This window comes from Sesamum indicum, linkage group LG11, assembly GCF_000512975.1.
Source record: "Sesamum indicum cultivar Zhongzhi No. 13 linkage group LG11, S_indicum_v1.0, whole genome shotgun sequence".
Taxonomy (NCBI): Eukaryota; Viridiplantae; Streptophyta; class Magnoliopsida; order Lamiales; family Pedaliaceae; genus Sesamum; species Sesamum indicum.
This window is the reverse complement of record NC_026155.1, coordinates 3,615,959-3,628,889: the sequence shown is the minus strand read 5'-3', so window position 1 is coordinate 3,628,889 and position 12,931 is coordinate 3,615,959. Positions and strand designations below refer to the sequence as shown.

Below are 12,931 nucleotides of genomic sequence, written 5' to 3'. Positions count from 1 at the left end.
CTAACTATTATTCATGTACATTAACTTTCATATAAAGAGCAAAACAAGTTTAACCGTTACATCTTTCACTTCTGCAAGATCCTTTCCTGGAACTTCACAGTCGAACTTATTTGATTGTCTAATATCTTCCTTGTTGATACACAATATTCTCTCTCCTTTACCCTGAAATATCAACGGAATCAATCAAGACTTTGGAACACAGAGAGTCTTCTAATTTTAAATGGTACTTTTTTGTGTCAGAGCAACCGTATACCTTAGAAGGCACAGTAGGTTTTGAATCATCTTGACAAGGTCTTGGGACAGGATTTGACTTTTTGTTGTGGTTCTTCCCCTTTTTCTTACGGTTATTTGCTGCATGTTTTTCATTTAGTTTCTTTGGAAGAGGACTCGTGGTTCCCTCTCCTAGTAACTCAAATTTTGTGCAATCCAGAGAAATAACCATGATTAACTCCCGCAATTTTCTTAGTATAATGTCAGAGATGCTATTTACAGTATCCAGAGAGCTGAAAAAAAGTTCCTCTTTACCACATCCACCAAACTGAGCTGCTGAAAACAGAGTTGAAACAACCTGAAGAATACACAAACTATTGAATATACAATATAATGGAGACAGATCCTCAGAAACCTGTCCAGGGTTGGCATTCCATTTAATTTTTGAATCTATTCCTCGGAATACTGCAGCTTCTTGACTACCCAGTGAAGTTTTATCCCATCTCAATAACTGTTTATCTTGATCATCGAAACACCACATTTTATCATTCGGGACGCAAAGTTTGCCCTTTACTAGCTCAGATGTCTGAGATTTGCAATGATAAGATATTAGAACACACAACCAGCAAGGAAGGACAACAAAGAAAAATGAAACTAACAGAAAATACTAATCAACTTGCACATAATCCACATAAAGCTTTCTAGAAAAAAAAAAAAAAACAAGGCGCCAAAGAATCAAGCCAGCAATTTCATTTTTCACCATATGCATCAAAAAGATAACACAGAGATGCACACAACTAAAAGAAGCACATAGCAAACAGAGACATCTACAAAAACTTAAATTATAACAAAGTACCAGTGAGCGTGCAGCTTTTCCCAGGTATGCAGAATAAACCTTCTTCTTCACAGAATCATCCAATTTCTCCCACCAATCCACACAACCTTTCTTCCTCCAGAACAAATTTGCCGCCACACCAGCAGCATTCAACCTTTCCTTCAACTTCACTCCTCTTTTCTTCCCAGTATTACTATTCAACCAGGCCAACCTCAAAGCAACCTCCATTCTGTTTACAACAAACTCCTCCAAACTATAATATCCCTTCGCTTTCAACCATCCCAGCTCCACCCACTCCTCTGCTATCTCCCCCTCGTCCCCTCCCCTCAAAAACTCCCCATTTGTAATCTCATCCATAATCTCGACAAATCTACTCACATCCCCAACTAAACCCTCAGCCAAACACACGGCGTCAAGACCAAGAACTTCATTCCCTTTCCCATCCCTCTCGCCCTCGGTCGAGCTAAACAACTCCACCGCCTCGTGAATCGCGCGCTCAGCGCAATTGAACTCGGAGAATCGCGACAAAAGCCCCTCCGATTTCCGGTAACAGAGCGTGGGCAGGGCAGAATCGCCGTCTTGGGGAAGGTCCGGAAGGATGATAAAACGACCGGAGCCATGCGATTGGAGCTTCTGCTTCATCTGCAGGAGGATTGCAACGAAGTTGGCGTCAATCATCGTCAGGTGCGAGCGGCGTTGGTGCACCGAGAGAGAGGAGAACCATCGGAGGAGGGCGGGTCGGGTGCCCGAGTTCGGGGTGCGGTGGGGCTCGGGGATTTGAGAGTGGTAGAGAGAGATGTGGGCGGTGAGGGAGTCGAGGAGTTGCTGCTTGGAATTCATCGGAATATTCGAATTTCCAGGCGTGAGCAGGAGTTGATCATGAAGATTACAGAAATGGGGAACGGGAATTCGGGAGTTTGTATTAACGAGAGAAGACAAACATATTTTTCACCTTACTTTCCTTTTTTTATTTTTTAAAAAAAAAAGAGATGTTTGTTGTCATTATAAATATTATTTTGTTATTTAAAAATTATAAATACTCTTTAAGGTCTAATAAATATCTTTGGTAAGAGTTTATTATAGGAGTCATTTGTAGACGACTAATAATTTAAGAAATATTTGTGAGTTTTCTTTAGGTAGTTATAGTTATGTGAATTTCAAGAGAGTTTAATAAAATTTGTTCTTTTTTTTAGTTTCATGTTTGGTGTAAAGAAAATATTTTACGAGATAAATTTTCGGATAATTTACAGTGGGTTTTTAAAAAAAAATTATAATTATAAATATTTTTTATTTTTTAAAAAATTATAAATATTTTTGAGATTAACAATCGTTTAATAAATACAATTTGTGACAACACATTATAGGAGAATATTTGTTAAATGACCATTAATAACAAAAAAATATACATAATTTTTTAAAAAATAAAAAAATTATAATTATAACAAATATCGTAGAAGTCCATTATAATTTATATTAAATGTTATTCAAAGTGTTGTATTTCAATCCAATTATGATTTATTATTATACTAGAGTATAATAATATAATTTGTTACATAGAATGAGAAATTAGGGTGACGCTCCTAATAGAAAGGGTTGCCCTAAAGTGTGTGCAAGTTGTTATAATAGGTGATCAGAAAGTTAATTGAATTGACAGTTTTTGGAATTATTTAGTAATTTTTATTAATGTGATATTAACTTGATGAATGTAGTATACATTCATTTGTGGCACTATATGTTTGTTGTGCTTATTATTTACGTTGAACGGTAATTTAACATCACAACATATCCTTTTTAGTTGGTTGCGCATTAGATTGCAGCTATGAAACCAACGTTTTAGGGTTGGTTTGGAACGTTCCAAGTCGAGGACCTCTCTACTGGGTATCGAGAGTACTATGGAGACATGCACTAAGTATTGCATCCATAGATGAGTGTCGTATTTCATCAGCCACAGATGTTGGACGTCTATACAATTTAGTGGATTAGTTGAGAAGGTTGTCACTTGATTGAACTGACTTGCGGGAATTGTCATATGGAAATCTTAGAGGCTTGTTCGGTATGACTTAAATTCCCAACATCAGCCACAGATGTTGGACGTCTATACAATTTAGTGGATTAGTTGAGAAGGTTGTCACTTGATTGAACTGACTTGCGGGAATTGTCATATGGAAATCTTAGAGGCTTGTTCGATATGACTGAAATTCCCAACTCCAATAGTATGAGATTAGTCCTTGAACTTGAGGAACCATGACAGTCATGTGCATATAATGGTTGTATTTTAAATCTGCGAAAGATGACCATATCTTTGATGTGGTCATTATAAGTCTTGTCCAGTGCACTCAGAATATGTAGTGAAAAGGGTGAATTCCAACATAGAATCCGTCACCTATCAGTATATGACAGTTGAGTCTCCTATGCGTTATGAGATGGTTCGAGCTCTTAGAGTCTATAGCCACAACAATTGGTTGAGTAGGGAATGGTTTCGTACATCAACCAATAAAGTAAATGCATCTTGAGTTATTGAGCATAACGTCTAGTCCTGGATGGGAACCAACGCCCAATTCCATGCCGTAAACTTAGATCGGGAGACGGATGATGGAAGGATCGTACCCGTATGGTACTCGAAAGCCTAAATATTCACGCCAACGTTCACCTAGTCACTAATGCCATGGACCCTTGCTAGATCGCTACCCATGGTGACGGGAATTTTTAATTAATGGTTAATTAAAAATAATTAATTAAATTAAATTAAATTAATTATTGTGATGGACATAAGCCCAAGTCTAATTGAGGATGAACCTAAAGCGTCACACACAAATCATTATTGAATTGGTAAAATTAATTTAGAATTAATTTTAGAAGAAAAGAGCTAATTTAATTGGATTAAATTAATTAAGGGAGAATATAAATGATTGCATCATTTATTGAAAAATCCATTAGATGGATAGCTCAATAATTAATTAATTAGATTAATTAATTTTAGACTTAACACCTTTAAATTAATTTGAATTAATTTATTAGGTCCGACTTAATTAATTGATTTGATCAATTAATTAGTGTTTCAGCTTAGGTTTATTTAATTGAACTAAATGAATCTTTGGACTTAGTTGGGTTAAAATTAATTATATTTGATACAATGCCCAATAGACCTTAGTTGGGTGTGATTAATTTGATTAAATCAAGACCGGTTCACAACTTGAAGTCCAAATCCATAAGAGAGAGGTTGAAGCAAGTTAGGAGGAGTTTCAACTCCTCCACACCATATGACCAGCCACGATGAGGATTATAGGGTGGTTATACATCATGGTTGGAAGTTATATGAAGTGTGTATATACGTTGCCTTTGAGGCAAACTTGGTGGTTCGGATTTGGAATTCACTTTGTATGTAATGTACAAAACCACACACACAACTTGAGTGCATCATGCTTGCTCTCACTCTCACCCTAAGCCACGAAAATTACAACCCCTAAAGCTCTCCTAACTTCTCCTTTGTGTTCTATTTTAATTTAGATTCAAGTTTAGAACTTAAACAAATCAAAAGCACTAAATAATAATGTTTGTTTGGAATTGTTCTCTTCTTGTTCTTTTCTATCTAGCAATAGATTAGAATTTTCATTCTATTTTGTGGTGTGGACAATTTAGAAGAATTCTACGTTGAACTCTCATGTGAACAGAGCGGGAGAAAAATAAAGGCAACAACGCATGTTGCTACTCGACTAAAGAAACGAAAATGTAGAGTCTCATTTTAAATTATATTTTTTAGTTTTCATCCTCTAACCACATGTTCAACATGTTTAAATTTTTATTATTATGCTTTTGACAAACACCGAATGCCCGAGAACTTCAAGGAAACACCCGTTTGAAACCAATTTTAAATTCTTTAATTTTCAATGCTTTCGCTGCGTTTCGAGGCCGTACTGATTCTTTCACAAATATCCTTTTGGTACTAAATTATCCAGGCCCTAAAAACAAAAATTACAAAAAAGAAAAGTATGATATATTATAAAAATCATGATTAATTATATTTTACATCCCAAGAGATTATATTTTTCTTAAAAAATTAAAATTACATTTACACCCTCTCTAATTATAGAATGGCGGTTCTAGCAAACTCCACATTTTTTGTGAAAGTTTGAAATCACGACATTCAAGTGGAGTATTAAGAACGTAAACGCTAGACCACCACGCTGGTGGTTGCTGACTGCATAATTATCGAGTGAAAAGTTCTACTAGTTTCCATCTCCATACATCATAGTTTCACCATATGTAACCATAGGCACAAGAATTCAACACTTAAGAACTTAAAATTCTCCAATTTGGTGCGCGCCAAAAAGTTAGCAAGTAAATAGTTCCACATAATGGTTACGTAGAAACTCAGTGCATTATCACAGGATGTGCAGAGAGAAACAGGTAAACGAATCGAGTCAATAAGCTACCTGGATAAGATGGTTTTGATGGGTCGACAAAAAGTTATACCCTTTGATGGGAGAGAGAGAGCTATATATGATCAACCTGAGCCAGGGATAGAACAATCACACTCTGTTCAAACAGAAGCCCCATCTAAGGTTGTTTGAGATGTAACAGGCTCCAACGTCCCAGTCGTAACTACACCCTCCACTTGTTCGGTAACTAGAGCACCCACTAGACAATCGCTTTGAGCTCCACTTTGAGGATATCCCTCTTCTGAAATTCCTTCAATGTTCACCAGAATCTGAACTCCAGAGTTTGCTACAAGTGCTTGTGGCTGACTTACAGTTGCCTCCAACTTAGTGCTCTTGACATTAGTTTCCACTGTGGAAGCCTTATTACCAGTATTTTCATTACGAAATCCTTGCTGATGAAAAGCATTAGCATCTTGGTTTGCAGGTCGTAGTGCTGGAAGAACTTCTTGTCCGAATGTTTCTTGCTGGCCTAGGAAACGCTTAGCTTTCGATTTGTGTTTTTTTCCTGCCAAATGACTTTGGAAGACAATTGGAGATTCACACTTTACATTACATAATTCGCATACCAAGGGGATAACTTCTTTGGGCTTAGGAGGCTCCACAGTCCTTTTCGATCGATCACAAGGCCTCGTTCTTCTACCAACTTTACCACCCCTCATTTTACGCTTTAATCCATGTGCTAGGCCTTCAGAATGATCTATCACCTTTTTTCCTGGTTCTTCAGTAGGTTCTGCATCTTCGAGCTCTCTATTTCCAACTGCAACTTTATTGTCTTCATTAATAGCTTGAGAAGGTAAACTCTCTTGTTGAATTTGTTTTTCGGACCGCTCATCAGACTGGAGAGGAACTTCTAGCTTCAACTGAGAAGAAGATATCTGTTCCATTTGTCTGCCAATCACCCTACTGTTGAGATTTTGTAACTCTTCAAAAACTTTCAATTTCTTTTTATGTTTTTTCCCATTCTTGTGTTGTTCAAGAATATCAAGGGTATTGCAGTCAACTCTGCAGAATTCACACCATGCAAGTCTTGGAGGTGGCAAAGCAGGCATTATATGAGCTGGACTATGAATAGCCGTTGATATTGGGCCAAAACTTGATGCATATGGTTGTGCCATGGGTGGAAGAGATCCTCCTTGGATGTGCGATCCACCTTGAGTGGATATTGTTCGTTCCTGACCACGTGCTGCAACATGCTTATGCATTACACGGCCTCTGCCTCGACCCCGAACACGATATGGTCGGCCCCGGACATTTGGCTGAGGACTGAGATGAGTTTGGGCAGCTCCAAGGGGTGCCACACCATTGACTATGCTAAAACCTTCGTAAGAAGATTGCACAATCTGCAAAATCATATGAATAGATTTTCAAGAATGCAACTTAATTTTACTTGCTCTTTTCAAAAGGCAAAATTTGTACAAATATATGTAGCACCATCCTAGGAAACTAATAGTTGGAACACTAGAATATTTTTTGTAGTTGAGGACATTCTTTGCACGAAAAATATATGAGGCATTCTAGGTCAAAAATGTACTATAGATAAGACACAACATAAAAATTACAAATTACAATTCGCATAGACCTAGCTAGAAAAAGCCTGTGCCTTCAGCCACATAAAGAAAAATGTTACCCTTATTTAACTCCTGTTGGAAGATACAGACAAAAAATTTTATACATATCCCCCAGGTTGATATTCAAAAGACCATTCAGCCACAACATAATTCCAAAACCAAAAAATATAAAAGATAGCAGAGATTTAAGCAGGGAAGCAGTATCAAACATGTAAAAGACATAATTCAACATCCAAAATGATTACTACAATGAACTTATAATGTAATCAAATCTTTTAAGTTTTAAAAATAATCTAGCCATGTAAATAGGTAATGCACCACCAAAATTAGGAGTTGACTAAGTTTTGAATGAGGAGTTTCTTAAGAATATTACCAATTATTTTCATGTAAATATGCTCCTCAAAACATCTTTGAATGAATGTCCACTTAAATCTCAATCAGACACCCAAAAGCTAATGTATAAATGGAGCACATACACATACAGAAAACATTTGAACTAGCTTTCTCCTCTTATGCTCTATGCATCTGCATTCTCATTCTCATACCTCTTTCAACCTAAAGTCTGTCGATCACAACAAGGGGCGAATAAAATGAGATAGCAGTGCAGTATGAATCTCCCAACAAACGGTACCATAACAACTTAGCAAATCTCAGCATTGTCGCGAAAGATTCACTAGAAAGAGGGTTTAGGTTCCATCCACGCTAGATAAGAGAAAACTTTCTTAGTTGTTTGATGTAATCTGACCAGTTAGAAAAGAACTTTCTCAATGAACATAGGCATTAATTCATCAATAAGACCAACATTTTGGTAGATATGCCACATTTCATGATCTTTCTTATGCATCATGAGACCAAAAGAGAGGCTAGGTCAAAGTCATATAATTGCAAAGGGTGTGGGAGACCAAAGGCTCCAACAAGTAAAATAACAATTCAGATTCATAAATGTATATTTTAGCTTTCCCATTACAATACTAATTTCCCTTCCGTTTTATGAAATCTAGAGCCACTTATAGGTCCATAGCCAACCAACAATACAACAATTATAATGTCAACTGAAGAATCCATCTAGTTAAATGACACGATCACATAAGTTAGGAAGCAGAGAATGATCACTGCATTATCAGCTGCAAATAAAGTTTGTCTATACAATCTGTTAACAACGAGAGAGGGAATCGATACGTGTTTAGCCATGTAGATTGACATGTCTACCTGAAATTTATAACGACTTGACAGAAACTTAGTGTCTAGTATTTATTTTGAGTGTTTTGGAAATATTTTGGGTAATTGTACTAAGCATATGATTTCCGCTCAGGGATGTTAAGAAAAATATTTAGGGAGATGCTATTTACCTTATCATCTGTTGTTAGTTGTACCACATCAATGTTTTAATATCTAATGTATGTACATACACATATATGTTGTTACCAGTGTCATGATCAACATTTAACATAAGATGCATGCACATGTTTTAAATTCTAATGAGGACACAGCTAACAACTGTGTGTGTCTATCAACCTATATCCAGTCATTACATATATACATAGATACATATATGTATATGAATTTGAGGAAACAAAAATGATGTTCCCCCAAATGAATTTCATCTATATCTATGTAAGTCTGTAATGTATTTATCTGTGTATATAATGATTGGATGATATAATATTAATACACATATATACACAGGGAAAATAACATTTTTGGTCCCATAAGCTAGGCCTGTTTCATTTTTGGTCTCATTCATTACGGAATTAACACTTTTAGTCCTGTGACTTACAAAATTAGCACTTTTGGTCCTCATCCACTTTTTTGTCTACAATTTAATGGTGTAGTGCACGTGCCTAGCATGCAACCGTTAAGTATGTTTGCTGGAGCGAAAATTGATTTATTTTCTAGCTTGGAGCCATTTTCTGGAAAAAAATATAACTATATTTGAGGCGAAAAATAAATCTTGAAGGAAATTAGGGCAAAAAGCATAGTGATTTCTTTCTTCTCTCACAAAAATTGAATTCTAACCTTCCCATATTTCTATAAGTTGAAGCCAAGTAGAAGCAACACATAGAATCATGTCTTCCACAAGTGAATCAAGTAGGCTAAATGAAACACTCATATGCTAGTATTGAAAAAAGGGCCAATTTTTTGTCCAATAAAAAAATACTTAACAGCAACATGCTAGGCATGCGACCTATATCGTTAAATTGTAGATGGAAAAGTGCATGAGGATCAAAAGTGCTAATTTTGTAAGTTATGGGACTAAAAGTGCTAATGCCGTAATGAATGAGACCAAAAGTGACATGGGTCTAACTTGTGGGACTAAAAATACTATTTCCCATATATATAGACACACATGCATTTGAGAGAACAAAAATTATGTTTTCCCAAAATCAGTCTCCCAAATGCATATTCCACTATGGATTAGAAATGCTTTAAGGGGATAAAACAAGCGTAGCCTAAAATCTTTTGTATAATTTTTGGAGGAAATTAATGATGATTCTCATAGATAAGTTGTTGAATCTCTGCTATTTTCTGCGTATATGAACCAAAACCCACATGAGACACTGATGCTCATGAGCAGGATATCAACTACCAACCTGACCCTTGAAGGAACAAGGAAATATCGAAAAGGATGATACATATGCATATACTGAATCTCGTGATCTTCCTAGCTCTTTTTGACTATGCACTTCTGTAAAGGACAAAAACAACTTTAGGCAAGATGATCCAAGGTATAATAAAAACTTCAGCTGTACAACGGTTGTCCAGGCTCTGTTCGTCTTGACAATAGGGCAAACCTTGAGCTTAAGTATACTTTAGACTCAAGCTCACCTTTATCACTTTGTCCAGGTAGATGTAAGGTAAATTATAAATCTCATGAACCAACAGTTTCTTGCAGAATGCACCATCTTCCATGGTTCCCCATTAAAGATAATGTAATTCAGAAAAAACAGTTCCATATGTGGTATAATTAGCTGAGCAAAATACTGTCAACTTGGAGATACACAACTTTGCTCAATTAGCCAAAAGACAAAGCTCGGAGAGAAATTAATATTGCATTTAGGGTGAGATCTTCCAGAATCAAATTCAACAAAAATAACCAAGCAATTGAATCTTATTATTTCCATAGGATAAATCCAATCTAATTTTTTAAGAATAGATAAATGGTATAAAACAAAAACGAATAATTCCCAGAAGATGATAAATAAATTGAAATTCCTTTCTGAAACCTCTTCAATTTCTCATTATAAAATCACATACAAAAATTATCAGTATATTTTATCCTTAATTCTTAACGAATAAAAGCAATAAAAAGACACACTGAATTGTATTCCCAGATCTTCACATCGTCAAACCAAATAGTGAACAATTAGATCAATCACACTATTTCAATCAATAGAAAATTATTCAAAAAATAAACTAAAAATCCAACCAAAAAAGGAAAACCCACAAATAAAAATACATCCATACCGGCTGATGAACAACCCCGATACCCGAATCCACTCCCCCATGTTGTGGGCCCACAGGAAGAACTGCAGCGGCAGCAGTATGCGCGTGGTACTGAAAATTAGAAGACTGATCTTGATGTGGAGGTGGCGGAGGCAGCGCGGTGACCCCTGGTGGATGAAGCTCTTGTTGTTCGTGTTGTGATGGTTGTACAATGAGATTTGGATACGAATACGGTTGAACACTGGTGTATTGAGGGTTTGGATAAGAATAAGTATAGTAATCATTTGCGGGTTGGTCATAAATTTGTTGGGTCAAAGATGATGGATCGTACGTCTGTTGCTGGTAATGGGAGGAGTAATTCATGGCTTTTGTGACCCTCTTTGAGAAAGTTCCTATTCAATTCTTTTTTGTTTCTGCATTCATGAAAAGAGAATAAGTGATGAAAATTGAGAACAAGAATTGTGAGTTTTTGAACTTATGGACACTGTAATAAAACGTTCAAGAGCTTTTTAAGTCATGATCTCTGCGGTTGAATTTTGATCCGGCTCGTTTCGTGCAATCATGATCAACGATCGCGATTTTACCACGTCACCTCCCTGAATCTGGTAAACCTGAGCATAAAACAAACAAGCTAGTTGGGTTCGTCCCGACGACACTCCGATGCTTAAGTTAGTGAGAGGTCGAGGAATAAATTGGCGATCACAATTTGCGATTAAAGTAGTAAAAGTGAAGGTACTTCTTGCTGTCGTGACATGGGCTATTTATAGGGCTTTTTGTGGGTCCTACTCCCGGACGCGTGTTGTCTCCAAAATTGTCCATGCAATGACTAAGCACCTCCTCAGTGCACCACCCGTCCGGGTCGTTATACGGGTCGGACCCTGGTAATCTGACCCAACTGACATGATCTTGACCTGTAACGACCAACGACCCACTGGGCGACCACTACATTTTTGCGACCTCATTATTTTAGTAGAATCGTCATCACACTCAATCATTAAGGAATTCATATTCTATTAAAAGGTTCTATCTTCGAATCTTTCTATTTCTATTTATATATACTAAAAAAATTATAATAATGACCTTTGTATGATAAATTATAAATTGATTAAAAAAATTCAAATATTCTTGATTCATTTTATCGATTTTTCTAAAGACTCTTTTTAATTTTTTTTCCCTTTTTCTTGTTCTTTTATGGCAAAATTTCACTTTTGGTCCCACTAAATAGGGTCATTCTCATTTTTGGTCCCGCGCTTTAGGTGCTCAACACTTGTAGTCCAAAAACCCTAATTTTTTAACACTTTTAATCCCACACCGTTAAAATCTGACGAAAACGGCATGTGACACGTCACGTGCCGTTAGTCAACTGGTATGGTCCATGTTGGTCAACGACAAAATATCACTTTTGGTCCCACTAGATAGCGTTATTCTCACTTTTGGTCCCACGCTTTACGTGTTCAACACTTGTAGTCCCAAAATCCTAGGGCACGTTTGGTTGTGTTTTCATTTTCATTTTCAGTTTTCAACATTTGGAAATAGGTACAAATGCTTTATTGGTTTTTGTGCAAAAACTGATAATATATTTGGATTAGTTGTTTCCAAATGTAGGTATATAGGTGTGAAAATATTGAATATATGTATATGTATTTTTGATGTGACAGAAATTGGTTATAAGGGTTGACCAAATTGATTGAACGTTTGTGTCTTTTTCTATTCATATTTATGTAAAGAAATATACATATATATTGTGAACGCCCAATAAAAATGTGAAGAATATACTTTATTCAAACTTTATTTAAATAAGTTAGGTCTAAATTAAATAAATAATTTAATATGATCAAGACATCAACAATATAATTCTGTTTATATTTTCAATTTCAATTAAAATATTTTTTTTGATTTTATATATATAAATAAAAGAGTATTTTATATTAAGGTGCAATATAAATTTTTTAACACCTTTAGACCCACTCCGTTAAAAACTGACAGAAACGGCATGTGACAAGTCACGTGCCATTAGTCATAGGGGTGACAGATGAGTCGAGCCGGCTCGACTTTGAGCTCGAGCTCATGTTTACTTGTTCACCGCTCGCGAGCTAGTGAAGTTTTTTTTTATATATTTTTTTTAATTTTTTTATATATTTAATTTTATATCTAATATTTGATCAGTTTTATAATCTAAATTGATCGTATACGTGACACGTCACGTGCCGTTAGTCAGCTGGTATGGTCCATGTTGGTCAACGGTAAAATATCACTTTTGGTCCCACTAGATAGCGTTATTCTCACTTTTGGTCCCACTAGATGTTGGTCAACAGCATAATATTTTTTATAATTAAAATTATTATTTAATATGATATATAGAATTTTATGTTATATTTTAATATATATTTGTATTACGTTAATATTTTTTAAATTGACAAGTAATTCACTTATGA

The 12,931-nt window shown here is 35.7% G+C and overlaps 2 protein-coding genes across 2 annotated transcripts; both read right to left on the bottom strand.

Moving 5' to 3' along the window:
* On the bottom strand, positions 7-2,007 carry LOC110012807. The gene is made up of 3 exons (XM_020697665.1): positions 1,067-2,007; positions 254-796; positions 7-162 (listed from the first exon to the last, which is right to left on the bottom strand). The coding sequence occupies exons 1-3, from the start codon at positions 1,883-1,885 to the stop codon at positions 28-30; spliced, it is 1,497 nt and encodes a 498-aa protein (XP_020553324.1). The 5' UTR covers positions 1,886-2,007; the 3' UTR covers positions 7-27.
* LOC105173303 lies at positions 5,252-10,942 on the bottom strand. Its single transcript, XM_011094995.2, has 2 exons — positions 10,518-10,942; positions 5,252-6,824 (listed from the first exon to the last, which is right to left on the bottom strand). Exons 1-2 carry the CDS (start codon positions 10,857-10,859, stop codon positions 5,586-5,588), a joined length of 1,581 nt encoding a protein of 526 aa, XP_011093297.1. The 5' UTR covers positions 10,860-10,942; the 3' UTR covers positions 5,252-5,585.

Excerpts from the sequence above, each read along its gene's own strand:
- LOC110012807 (XM_020697665.1), bottom strand. The coding sequence starts at position 1,885 with ATGAATTCCAAGCAGCAACTCCTCGACTCCCTCACCGCCCACATCTCT. Across the intron at positions 797-1,066 it reads GAAAAGCTGCACGCTCACTG|ACATCTGAGCTAGTAAAGGG; the intron begins GTACTTTGTTAT and ends TGCAAATCTCAG. Across the intron at positions 163-253 it reads AACCTACTGTGCCTTCTAAG|GGTAAAGGAGAGAGAATATT; the intron begins GTATACGGTTGC and ends TTGATATTTCAG.
- LOC105173303 (XM_011094995.2), bottom strand. The coding sequence starts at position 10,859 with ATGAATTACTCCTCCCATTACCAGCAACAGACGTACGATCCATCATCT. Across the intron at positions 6,825-10,517 it reads TCGGGGTTGTTCATCAGCCG|ATTGTGCAATCTTCTTACGA; the intron begins GTATGGATGTAT and ends ATGATTTTGCAG.